This window comes from Leptonychotes weddellii, chromosome 6, assembly GCF_054177405.1.
Source record: "Leptonychotes weddellii isolate Sample4059 chromosome 6, ASM5417740v2, whole genome shotgun sequence".
Lineage (NCBI taxonomy): Eukaryota > Metazoa > Chordata > Mammalia > Carnivora > Phocidae > Leptonychotes > Leptonychotes weddellii.
Genome location: NC_138374.1, coordinates 102,335,050 through 102,349,036, shown reverse-complemented (window position 1 = coordinate 102,349,036; position 13,987 = coordinate 102,335,050). Strand labels below are relative to the sequence as shown.

Genomic DNA, 13,987 nt, shown 5'->3' with positions numbered 1-13,987 from the left:
AAAAAATGTCATTTTGGTTTCAATGAAATGGAAACCTTTGAAAAATGGAATTCGCTAGCGAGCCTATCACATAACAAGTTTCCACACGCACTTCTTAAGTCACTTCTGTGAATTTGTAGAGCTGCTACCCCGCTGGGCCAAGTCTTAACCATCATGAGATGCATTTGGCCTCCACAATCCTTCCCAGAAATGATACTTTTTGAAATTCTACACAAGGTAAAATTTCTACAATATTTTGAAAGTCACATTATTTATTTGGAAGCTGGGCTTTTTAAATTATTTTTTTGTCCCCAAAGCAAGCTGAACCTGTGTCTATTCATATTACTTGCCTGATAGAAAATGTTCTCTTTTACTCTGACCTTTTGATATTTGAAAATGTCATTGCAGGCCACTCAAAGTCTAATTTATAGCCATGTTATATTCAGTATTTTATATCTGACTTTAATGTGTACTTGCTATTTATTAGGAGTTCTTCTGAACATATGGGTTGGATTTTTGTGACTTGAGTGCTTCCGTGACCCCTCCCAGCATCCCATCTCTGTGTCGTTCTCACTACAGTCCTTATTTCCTGCTCTGCCCTGTTACACATTATATCTTTATTTAAGGATCCTGCTGCGTACTTCCACCTGCTGCTACCTCAAGCACTTGAGACCTATCATGTACCAGTTTGAATTACTTTTTTTAAGTTTATTTTATTTATTAATCTCTATACCCAAAGCAGGGCTTGAACTCACAACCCCAAGATCAAGAGTCAGTGCTCTTCTAACTGAGCTAGCACCGCCCCCAGTTTTTTTTAATCCCTGCTCCTCCCCCTGCATTTCCTGTTCAGTGGCTAGTATCCTCTCCCAACAGAAGGACTCTGGTCGTCCTAGAGCCCCGCCTTGACGATGCTGGCTCTACCGCCTTTTCCTTCCATTCCAGCCCTAACTCAGGCACAATGAACTCTTGGCTAGTTCAGAACAAAAGTCTCTCATGGGACTTCCCTGTCAACTTTCCTTCTCTCTGGATCTTTCCATGCACATGGCCAAACGTGAATAGAAGACTTATCACCTATAAACTTTACCTATGCCCCATTGCATCAGGAGCGAGTTTTTACAAGCTGACACAACTCATTTTTTCTAGATTCCTCTCTTCTACCCATCTACTCCCTGGCCCCCATCCATATGTAGCATTAGCTACCAAAAGTCCTTTGGATATGGCGTATATTTTTACACTGAATTTTTCTCTGTTTTGATCTTCATTACTGAAGACTCCCTTTCTCTCTTCTCACCTTTCCCCTTCCAGAAGTAAAAAAAAAAAAAAAAAAATCATTTCTTCCATGTCCTCTTGTAAGCACTTTTTAAAAAATTCTTTTTTGCTGTCACTTGATCTACCCCATTATGAATGGTTGTCTCTGTGAGGCTTTCTCAGAGTAAATTATGAATTTCTCAAGAGAGAGACTTGTTTCTCTCTCTCCTGAAGAGAAGTAACTGTTGGAGCGTTTGGGAGTTACTAAGTGTGCCATTAATATGTGCTGAAGTAGGGATGTGTTGAAATGTATTCAGATTCTCCTAGGTGCAGTTTCTGTATCAAATGGATGGAGAAGTAACAAAGGTCACAGTAAAGCAGAAGAGCTCCTTTGCTAATTTTTTCTTGAGAGCCAAGGATTTAAATATGTGACATATATGGGAATTCCTCTGAAAAGTCCAAGAATAATGAATGGCAGTATCATCTGCAAATCACTGTTTGTTCCGATTAGCCTACCAAGGCATTGTCTCAGGCTTTTGTTATCAATCCATTGTATTGGTGATTTTAGAATAAGAACCACTTCTGTCCAGGTCTACTTTTAATTGATTGGTTAGCATGTATTGATTGGGTAGCATGAATTGATTGGCAGTAATAAATATGCTAAGTTGAATGCGTACCCAAAAAAGTGTCATTTCTGTCTTCTACTTGTTACAGTAGAGGTGGAAAGAGAAACTACTACACGTGGAATACTTAAGTGCTAGACTAGTTGAGACAGATTATAATAAACAAAAAAGAAACATAGAACAAAGACAAATCATTATGACTTGGAGATGTAATGAAAGGTCTCATTAAGAAGAACATAGTGACGGGGTGCCTGGGTGGCTCAGTCGGTTAAGCGTCTGCCTTCGGCTCAGGTCATGATCCCAGGGTCCTGGAATCGAGCCCCGCATCGGGCTCCCTGCCCAGCGGGAAGCCTGCTTCTCCCTCTCCCGCTCCCCCTGCTTGTGTTCCCTCTCTCGCTGTGTCTCTCTCTGTCAAATAAATAAACAAAATCTTAAAAAAAAAAAAAAAAAAGAAGAAGAACATAGTGACTAAATATAACACTTGGATGTTAGCTAATTGGAATTAAAATAAAAACTTAAAAAAAAAAAAAAAAACCTAGTGACTGGTTCTTGAAAAATAGATACGGACGGGAAAGAATCCCAAATGAAGAAAATAATGTGGAGGTTTCTGTTTTGTAAGCCACAATTCAGTTGATACTTTTTGCAAATATCCATATTGTTTACTTTCCTATGAATATGAAGTTATTTTGTTCTGCTTTATTTTTCTCACACAGGTGGATCAGATATTGAATATCTAGACTTCTATAAGCCTGTCGTGTGGTTTTGGATCCTTGTAGGGCTTGCTTACTTTGCAGCTGTCCTGAGCATGATTGGAGACTGGCTCCGAGTGATATCAAAAAAGACAAAGGAAGAGGTAAGAAGGAGTGTGCAAAAAGCACTCCTATTTAGCTAATTCAGTAAACATTACTGTTCATCTTTGTTGACATTTATTTTTTATTTAAGATTTTTAATATTTATGTTTGGTGTGAATTTGCTGTAAAGTGTAATTCAGTTAGCAGATACTTGCTAAACACCCCTATGTACCAGGTGCTGAGGCTAATTTATAATGAAAAAAGATGTAATTTAAAATATTTTCCTCACTATTTCTTCTTTTTTGTTTCATTTTTTTTTCCTTAAGGGCACAAGGTAAATGTTATTCCATAAAAAGAAATACAATAGAAAATATTTATGTCAAAATGTCAATAGCATGGAAAAGTAAATGTATCATATAATATTGAATTTTTTTTTTACTATATTGAATTATTTCCTTCTTTCTTATATCCCTATAAACGTGTGCAAGTACACATAGGTATATATACCTATGTGCCCAAAGCTGTATGCATTATGGCCAAGTTCCCTGTGTACGGATTTCAGGTGTTCAAAAAGATACTGTTTTACCCATTTTATACAACTATACATATAGAAATGACATTAGAATTTTGACCCATGAAGTTTTGGAAAGTTTAAAATTTTAATCTTGTTCTTGAAATTTTATACTTTGGAAATTACATTTGGATTTCATATTTACAGGTCCAGAAGTATTATCAGTTAAGTGTGACAGAGTAGTGTCTTATTACAAATTCTGAGTTTTTGGTTTTTTGGTGTTAGCCAACTTTACCAGTATTTTTAGAGAACAAATCTGCAAAACCTGCAACAATTGTATCCATTGTCTTCCTCTAATTATCCCTCCATTTCATTATCCAGTGATGTTCATATGCCAGGAGACACCAGTGTCAAAATCTTTGATACAGCAAGCATGATTCTTTAAACATAAACCCAAAAGAAACAGAATAAGATAGGAAATGATAAAATTAGTTTCTCTCTACAAATAAATACTTTCTTTGAAACTCTTCGTCATATAAGTTCTTATCAGTTCCCACAGTGCCTATAAGTAGGAATTAGACTGAGTTATCCAGCACTTCCCTTCATGGGTATCCTATTTCTCAATTAGGAATTCACATAGTCTGTATGCATTAATCTATATCTAGTTGCACCATAAAACCAAAATCTTTTATTATCAACAAATCAGCAAGACAATGTGCTTGACATTCTGGTTTAAATCATGTAAAAAGTTCTGCTTTGAACAGGACACCAATTGATTTTTTTTTTTTTTTAAGATTTTATTTATTTGACAGAGAGAGACACAGCGAGAAAGGGAACACAAGCAGGGGGAGTGGGAGAGGGAGAAGGAAGCTTCCCGCTGAGCAGGGAGCCCAATGTGGGGCTTGATGTGGGGCTTGATCCCAGAACCCTGGGATCATGACCTGAGCCAAAGGCAGACGCTTAATGACTGAGCCACTCAGGTGCCCCAGGACCCCAATTGATTTGTCTCCATCTTAGTTAGACTCATTTTGTGTGTGTGTGTGTGTGTGTGTGTGTGTGTGTGTTAGAGAGAGAATGAATGTGAGGGAAAGAGAGAGAGAATATTGTAATTGTTTGAACTTCAGTGTACTTTTAAGGATCTTGAGATGCTAAGGGAAAAAAGGAAATTGTAACTAAGACATGTTTTGGATAACATAAAAAAAAAAACCCTCAAACATCTAGCCATAAACTGGCTCTTAAGTGGATGTTAAAAACATACACACATGTTTATTTTTTTAATTAATTAACTTTTAGAATTTGTGTATAGTTGACACACAATGTTATATTAGTTTTGGGTGTACAGCATAGTGATTTAACATCTCTATACAAGTGTAGCTACTGTTTGCCACCATACAAAGCTACTACAATATTATTGACTATATTCCCTATGCTGTACCTTATATGCCTGTGGACCCAGTCATTACATAACTGGAAGCCTGTATCTCCCAGTCTCCTTCACCCATTGTGCCCCTCCCCCCACCCCCATCCCTCTGGCAACCACCAGTTTGTTCTCTGTATTTATTGGTCTGATTCTGACAGGCATTTATTGTAAATAAAATAGAATTGAACAGATCTTCTACAGTTAGATAGGAAAAGTTTTGTGAAAGACACATACATATTATAAATACACTATATATTATATACATACATGCATATATAAATACTAAGACTATTGTGGATCCCAGTCAAAAAGTGTGAAAGCCACTAAGGCACATGTAGAAAAGTGGGAAATTGTATTTTTATGATGCTGGTATAGATTATTTGATCAAAGTTTAAAACCTGTGCTATTAAAAAAACAGTGCTTTCTGTGCTAGGACTAGCTGGTACAAAGCATGAACACAGTTCTCCAGAGTAATGAGATAACAATCTGCCTTAGTCTGCTCAGGCTGCCGTAACCGAATACCATTGACTGAAGGGCTTAAACGACAGACATTTATTTTCTCACAGTTGTGGAGGCTGGAAGTTCATAATGAAGGTGCCAGCAAGGTTAGTTTCTGGTCCGATCTCTCTCCTCAGCTTACGGATGCTGCCTTCTCCCCATGGTCTTTACGTGGTCTTTTCTCTGTGCACCTGCCTGGAGAGAGAGTTCCGGTGGCTTTTCCTCTTTTCGTAAGGACATCAGTCAGCCCTGTAGACTCAGGGATGCACTCTTATGACCTCATTTAACCTTAATTACATCCTGAAAGGCCCCATCTCTAAAAACAGTCACATTGGGGGTTTAGGGCTTCAACTTACGCATCTTTAGAGGACACATTTGGGGCCATAACACCATCCTTTGAAATAAAGTGAAATTTCTACGTTACCTGGCTATATTTAACATGAAAAACAAGTTCACGTGCTTTCCTATGCGTGATCTTCATGATTCTCAAACAGAAGTAGGAGATCTATCACTGTGTTTTTGTACTTTTAAACACTGCAAAGTAGTAAACTTTTTTTTTTCTTACTCTACGTCTTTGAGCTTTCACCTGACCTTCGGACTCACATGTGGTTCTGGTGACTGCGTCTGTAGAAAGCTCCTGTGTAAAGGCCACGAGCAAAATTTACTGTGAGCCCTCCTGGAGCTGCTCTGGGCGGTTGAGCCAATTAAAATGGAGCTGCCAGTTTGAGCAGATGTGTGTTTTCTAATTTATTTATAATGCAGTTTAGGGAAATGACAGAGTTGAGTTACAGATTCAACAGAGGAATGTGAAGAAAGAAAGGGACAGACAATTTATAACTGAGCTATAGATGATCAGAGCTAAATGTTTTACAAACGGAAATACTACAAAAATGTCTACAGCAATGGAAGAAGGATTATTCGATCATTTTATTTTGAAATAACTCCCAAAAGGGCATAATTAAATAAAACACAACTAAATACATTCGAGTTGTCATCTTTACGTAGATGGACCATGCATGCCAGGTGGCTGTTCTCTGTGTATTCCTTACCTTCTGTCCCTAAACCATTCCAGATACTGTACCCTTTACAAACCTCCTACATGTTCAGAAGCAACAAGGTTTTATCTAGTTTTCAGTCTTGATGAATAAAAATGCTGCATATTTTTGATAACTTGAAATTCTGTCTATTAAAAATGTAATATAGAATATACAAAATAATATATAGCATTAAATTTGCAAGTGATAATATTAAAACATACATTTTCCCCAAATGAAAATACTTTGCCTAATAATGTGTTATGTATTTAAAAAAAATATTCTTAAACCATATCAGTTGAGTATAAATATATACATCTAATCATATGTGGCCTTATTTCTGTTTTTTTTTAATGCTAAAGTATCTTTTGTTTCCAATGAGGACTAATTTTAATGAAAATATGGTTAGAAATAAGGAAAAATAGTTTTTAATGAACATGCTGAGATAAAATATGTCGGTATAGCTAATCCATATGAAATATTTGCAGAAGAAATAGTTGGTTGAAGCAATACTGCATTGTTTCAAAATGTCATACATAATTATAGTTGATCTGCATTCCTCAAGGGAAATAATAATGACCTCAACCCTTTTTCCATGGAGACACATGAGTTTCTGTAAAAGTGTTTATTTGTCTCATTATTTTTAAAAGTTTAATGGAGAGTAGGCGCATGTTCAACAAGAAGAATTGTATGACTAATTATCTTTTCCTATTAAGCCATGTACCCTCTTCTGAGGAAATGATGTTTCCATTTAGAAAATAAAGATTACTTAGGTATTCTGGATAATACAATAAAACCACTATCTGAGGCAGCTATAATAAAAAGAAAAATGTGACCACAAAAGTCAGAAGGGAAATTTTGAAGCAAGCACAGAATCGTGCATCCTTCTTATGCATCATTTTCTACTGTTTACAGGCCTTTCATTTGAAAAGCCTGTGATTTCTGCATAGGTCTTGTATTGATTGATGTATACGTTCCCATGTCTGGAGTGTTCCTGTCCATATGTGAGACGAGCACCCCCACGTCCCCCCACCCCCAGCATGCCAGGTTGTCAGACCGCGTGGCCCTGCAGCTGGCCCACAGTGAGCAGACAGCCAAGTATCACGTCTTTACCAGTGTCATGTGTTTTACTCTCCAGAGGGGTTCGTGGTAATGGAGATGCTCATGTTAGCAGGTTGGCCTTACATCATAGTGAAAACTGCCTTTGGTTGGGAAGCTGTGGTGCCAGAAGGCTTCCAAGACTGTGCCTGGAACTTAGTTGGCCCCAGGGGGCCTGAGAATATGGAGGAAGGCTTAGCTGGCAGCAGCATTTGGTCTTTCCCAGACCTCATTCGGGATGGTGAGGCCTCCTTCTGTGAAAGAGCTGAGACTAGGCAGCCGTTTTTCCTGTCCAGGATGGGCAAGTAAAGAGCATTTGCAGCCTGAGTCCTGGAAAGGTAGCAGCAGACCACTTTCTGTTATTTCTTATGGGAGAAGGGCTTTGACTAGGAAAGGCTTGTATGCCCTTTGAAATAGGTTAGCCTTAATTCTGAAAACCTGAGGGAGCCATTGAAGGATTTTAAGTAAGTGGAATGAATGATCTTGTCAACAGTGAGGAAGATGGGTTAGAAACAAAGCTGGAGGCAGAACAATCATTCGGGAGAGGTTAGTGCAGGAATCCAGCTACTACAGAATGAAGGCACTATGGTGGCAGTGGGATGGAGATGAAAGTGTGGGTTTCAAAACTATTTGGGGGATAGAAGGAATAGGACTTGGTAACCCGTTAGCTTTGGGCACCAAAGAGAAAAGGAGGGTGACATCCATGGTTCTCGCTTTGGATGGAATTACAAAACACAGGAAAATGAGAGATTCTGAGGGAGGAATAAAGATGTCATTTTGGACATGTTGTGATGGAACGATGTGTTGGATATCAGGTGGCTAATGTACGTGTAAACAAAGAAGGATGGGAACTGGAGAGATAGTTTGGGGATGTCATCACTACATAAATGACAGTGTAAGTTGTGAGTACAGATAAATTCACCTAATCGAGATTTGCCAAGTAAGTCAACAAGAGAGCTAAAAATGGAACCTGGCATACAATACCTTCATTTAAGGGGGAAGGGGTAGAACGCAGTGACTATAAAGGACTATTCAGCAAATAATGTATCCAAATACATTGATTCACAGTCGGGTCTGTTGGAAGGACAAAGGAGTTGGAGTTTTGAAGCGAGGATAATTGAAGTGATGGATCAGATTAGCTAAAGACAATGGAGAAGAAAAGGAATCAAACGTAAAACAGATAAGTCACTAGAATTCCCTATGAGGTTGTGCTCCAGGGGTGCCAGTCCTGTAGGAAGAAAAAAGCGTAAACATTGCCTCCTGGGATTGTGCCGTGGAGTGGGTATATTCTAAGACGGTTCTTTGGGCACATCAAACCCAATTTCCAAGGCCAACACCCAGGGTTTTTTTATGGAAATAGGAGCCCTTGGAGCACAAGTGACAGAAAACTATGTGCATGGTGCTGTATGGGGTTGAGCAGTGTTAGCAGTCCTGATCCTGGGTACTGCTGGGCATGCATACGCGGTGCATATGGACGGTGAGGGGATGGGAGGTGAGCTGTGGGATGGCAGCGTCAAAATGGCAGGACAGGAAAAAGACTGGAGGCGTGGAGACCAGCTGGGAGATTATTTAACATCTAATTCATTCTTAAATCACTCATTTAAAAAATACTTACTAAGTACTATATGATGAGTGCTGCATTAGTTTCTGGGAGTAACTTCATTGGTGCTAATTTGAGGCTGATGTCTTTTTTGGGAAGATTCCATAGGTGGTGCATTTCCTAACTGATCTTTATAATGTTGCCTTTACTTCTAGAGATGGAAAAAGGAGTTTTGACTAAGAAGGCACTTAGTCTTTGATTAGTTCCAAAAATAGCCTGCTTTTACTTTTTTCTTTTCTCTCCCCACCCCCTCTTCCTCCCTTCCCTTCCTTTCTTTAACCTTCAAACAGCATATCAGATTTTGTAGTCCTTGCTTTGATTTCCAGCATGGGGCGAGGTGGGGGCGGGGGGCGCATTACTGTTTAGTTCAAATTTTTTCTTGGTATATTTTTGTTGTTCTCTGTTGAGATGCTAAAGTAGTTGTAAATAACTGAAGTTGGACTATGGGCACAATATACAGTGATCATAAGACTTCACAGGTTTATATTTCAGTGCATATAACTCTTTGGCTAAAGGGTAAGAATAAAATAAAATCAAGGCAGGCGGTATCACTTAAAATAAGGCAGATATAAAGGGCCCTTCTTTTCTGTCCCATGGGGAGGGAGGTGTCCCTCACTGTGCTATGGGGAAAAGCTCAGAGCAATCAGACTTTGAGGTTTATCTGCTGGTCTATATTTGACTCTGCTTGGTTGTGCCGAAGAGAAGGGTCCTTCTTTTTCCAGGTTGAGCCTCAGCTGGGCAAGTTATTACCTATTTAGTATTAGTAAATAGAAATTTGGAAAGGAGAATAAAGATAAATAAAACAACAAATAACAATGTAAAACTTAAATTTTGCTTTGAGGCAACAGTAACTCTTACACACCAACTAGCACGTGTCTAATTTCTAAATTTTATGGACAGCCATTTCTGTAGAATCAAGACCCCAAATTATGTCTCTAGATCATCCCAGGATTATATTGCATCCATGAACCTTTGCAGGTCCAGTGTTAGGAAGCTCTTACAAGTCAAAATATATGCTAAAAACAAAATTGGATTTGAGAGTGGTAAAAATGGAAGTACTTTTCTTCTAGAATATACTTTATTTCTTTTTTTAATGTTAAATGAGATAATGAGGCAAAGTGCTCAGCTGTTAAATAATAATTGCTAATAAGGAAGCTGAAGCACAGGGAGGTAAGATGACTTGCTTAAGGTTATAAAGCTAGTAAGTGGTAGAATCTGTAATCAACCCAGATGGCATGACTCCGTGGCCCAATCTTTTTGCTAAGCTGTCTTTTTTTTGCTATGCTGCCTCCCAAGTGCCTAAAAAAGTTAGGTATGGATAATTGTTATTGCTATTTTTTTCTTATTATTTTATATGTAGGTAATATCAACACATTACAAATAAGTACCCAAATCTGACCCATCTGTTACTATGTAGCTATAGAAAAGGGCTTTGTGAATTTCGTTTGGTCACCATGTTATGGTACAAGTCAGTGATCTCTTGAAATATAAAGTTTTAACATTCTTTTAAATGCATGCAAATTATTTGTATGATTTCTAAAAAGTGCATGGGCTTTGGAGCCCTTGGAACTGAGATTTAAAACTATCTCAACTATTTACTAGCTTTGCAAACTTCACCAAAATACCTAATCTGTCTGAGTCTCCATATTCTTATAAAGTGAGATTTAACCTCCTTAATGAGGCTGCTTTATAAAGATTTAGTGGGTAGAGTGTGGGATGTGGCTAAGTGCTTACTAGATGCTTGTTCTTTTCCTTCTGGGTTTCTGAAGTAATTAGTATCAAATTACTATCCCAAATCAAGGAATCCTGTAAAGCTCTATCCTTTAGATACCATCATATATTATTGGGAAATGCTATGAATGCTTATATGTCTAAACATCTCATCTGGCTGAAATAAAAAGTAAAAATAAAAGAAAAGGTAAACAAGAAAACATTAAGGTTATGTATATTGCTAGAATTTAATCATAAACCCAGAGTCCATATGAAATGTCTAGGAAAAAGTGAGTGCAAGAATTTCAAGTATGTTGGATGTTCTCTGGACTTGAAAACTAGGTTCTGCATTAAATGTTCCTTAAATCTACCCACATTACTATTATCTTAATTCTTTTCTTGAATTAGAGCAGCAGATTTTCTGGTGTCTTCATGTATGGACTGAGGTAGAATCTTATTTGTATTTTTCCTTTTATTAAACTGGGAAGGAGTAGCTCAAATTTTACTTAAAAAAAAATGGGGGAAGATTCCTTTCTTTTTTTTTCTCTTTTAGATTGAACCGTCACTATTTCTAAATTGTAACTTGTTTTTGCTCCAGGTATTTCACAGAATGTTATCTCGTAATGGATATTCAGAGTAATTTTTTTCTATTCATTTGTACATAATAGGAAAATAACTTAATAGGTTTTGCCTCAAAGCACTTTATAAGTAATTTTATTTTCTTTCGCTAGAGAGCATATTATGGGGATTTAATGCATCAAGATATAATGTTATCTCTTTTGACTGTTTTGATACCGTCATCTGTTCTGAGAATTTGTGTTAGGAATAGTGGTCACCATGAACTTTGCTTTCAAAATTGTTTTTGGACTTTCTTCATCAAACCAAAGTATTGTGCTTGCCTGTATTCAGAGCTAAAATCCATCAAATTTGGGCACCTGGGTGGCTCAGTTGGTTAAGCCTCTGCCTTCAGCTCAAATCATGATCCCGGGGTCCTAGGATTGAGCCCCGCATCGGGCTCCCTGCTCAGCGGGGAGCCTGCTTCTCCCTCTCCCTGCCGCTCTCCCTGCTTGTACTTTTTCTCTCTTTCTGTCAAATAAATAAATAAAATCTTTAAAAAAATAAAAATAAAATCCATCAAATTTTACAAAACATCAAGCTTGTGTTTGCTGAGAACACAAGCAAGTATGTTTTCAAAGATGGGTCAACAAAATAAATTTGTTTTTAGTTCCTATTCATAGATGGCTCTTCCTAAAAGAAGATTTGTTTGTGGTCAGTTGGAGCTGAGTAGGGGGCCCACTTTGAACTTTAATCAGGGATTATTTGATCATCTTTTGCAACAAAGTGTGGTGATTTGTTTAGTGTTTAGTGGATGGCACCCTAATTGTAGTAAAGGAATTTAGTTCTTCCTGCCTAAACTTGATTTGAACCCAAAGAATGGCTTCCAATGAATGATCATAGTAAAGGAATTTAGTTCTTCCTGCCTAAACTTGATTTGAACCCGAAGAATGGCTTCCAATGAATGATCATGTGTACATGCACACACACACAGATATAAAATCTGTTTCCCAACAAGGAAGATTCCCTGTTCTTCTTCCAGTAAAAGTGTTAGTCCATCAGTGCTATTCATGAAATATGTGTTTCTCCTCACAGACACGTGTGAGGATTGCACTTCTTCCCCTTGTGTTTGGTGAGCCATATGAATAGTTCTGGCCAATGACTTGTGCCCAGAACTGATATGAGCAGAACAAAAAGAAGATTTAATTGCACCTGTGAGCCCCCCACCAAGAGTGTACTTGCCTCCGGCACAGTGACTATAGGAGACCATGGTGCATCGTCAGCCTGGGTCCCTGACTAACACCAGTGACATGTAGGCAGTTAGCCTGAGTGAGAGATTAACCTTTGTTCTTTAAGCCACTAAAATTAAGGAGCTGTTTGCTAGAGATTATAACTGCTTCTATTTTGACTAATCTGGTAAAACATAAACATTGCTCCAATTCAAGGAAAGAGTCATGATAATAATTTGGAGGATTAAAATTTTATGTATTGTGCTCATATTTGGTGAATTTTGTATTAGTTTCCAAATCTTTGATGAACTTAGGTATATCGTCTGAATTTATAATATTTAAGATACTATGTTATCTGCTTTTATATTATTTAAGATTCACTAGTGGTTTTATTAGAACAGAAGCATCAAAGTAACAGTTGAAGCAAGGAGACTATGGATGGATTTTAAATTGTACAGAGACCAGATAGTCCTGTTTCTGTAAAAAAGCAATCTCTGCCGTCATTCAGGATTGGGTCCAGTGATATTGAATCTGTTCTATATGTAAACTTTCTAGAAGAAAGAATCTTGAACTGATGTTGAGTTTCATAAAACTAATGTCTAACACCAAAGTAATCACAAATATAAAAGAGCAAATATCCTTATATTTTTGAAATTTATTAGGTTGAACTATATGAAATTATTGACATTCAACCATTTTGACCTTAAGAATCACAATTCCATATGGTTTAATCTATTAGTCTAAGGAACTGGATTTACAAGCCAGTTTCTACAAATATTATAATTTTCATATTATAATCTGTACATTGGATTATGACCTACGCATTAGGCAAAATCATATTTGGCTAAACATTGCTTTATTCAGTACTTGGCTAAAACTTGTCAAAATTCCATTCAATTATGTATAAACTGTAGACTGATTATCTCAACTTGAAGACAGACCAGTTGGTTGTGCTGCATGTTCCAAACGCCTGTCCTTATTACACTTGTCAGTGGTCACACCAGACTGTAGTTCTGGATTTCCCTGTTCTTTCCTTATCTGGGCATGTCATAGCTGCTGAAGCTCTCTCTGGGGCCACTTCAAGCCAATCAGGAATAGAGATTCCTCACTTTATTCCTCATAATACAGTTAATATGAGGCTGAGACAGTCTATAGCTTTGTGGAAGGCTTGAGGATAACCTAAGGGAATTACAGAGCTAAAGGGGACAACTTGATGCTAGGTGATCAAAGCAAATTGCTCCTAGAATCCACTGGTCATCTTCTCAAAGTTTCCTGCCTCAGCCATTTCACTCTTCAACCTCTGGCTTGGTGGCATATTGTAGGGGTCTGTTTGTCACTCTAGATGGGTTTATTCTGTTGGGTGTTCCCTCTCCTGAGTGCAGAGACCAAACCAGCAGAAAACCAGTTGACGTGATAATAATACCCAATATATAAAAAATATACAACATATGCAAATATATTCTCCCCCAAATGGAGATATCCATTTAAATTATTAAACATCATATTGGATTGGTCTAAAGCAACTCCATTTGGACTGCTTCCTCTGGTAAGGTTGTTCTAAGAACTGGGGATAGGTACTTGACTTACATGTCTATGATTAAACAAAACAAACACACGCACAAAAACGTGCTCTCCAAAGTAGTCACTTTCATAATGAGGTGGATACAACTTACAAGGATAAACTCTAGCTC

The 13,987-nt window shown here is 37.6% G+C and overlaps 1 protein-coding gene across 3 annotated transcripts in view; it reads left to right on the top strand.

Annotated features, from left to right (window-relative positions):
* The window catches only part of KCNK2 (potassium two pore domain channel subfamily K member 2), a 116,824-nt gene that overhangs the window by 93,116 nt on the left and 9,721 nt on the right, over window positions 1–13,987 (top strand). For all 3 annotated transcript variants that reach the window (XM_081824797.1, XM_081824796.1, XM_081824795.1), the window contains exon 6: window positions 2,564–2,703. In XM_081824797.1, the coding sequence (XP_081680923.1) occupies window positions 2,564–2,703 (140 nt within the window). The remainder of the gene's footprint in view (window positions 1–2,563; window positions 2,704–13,987) is intronic.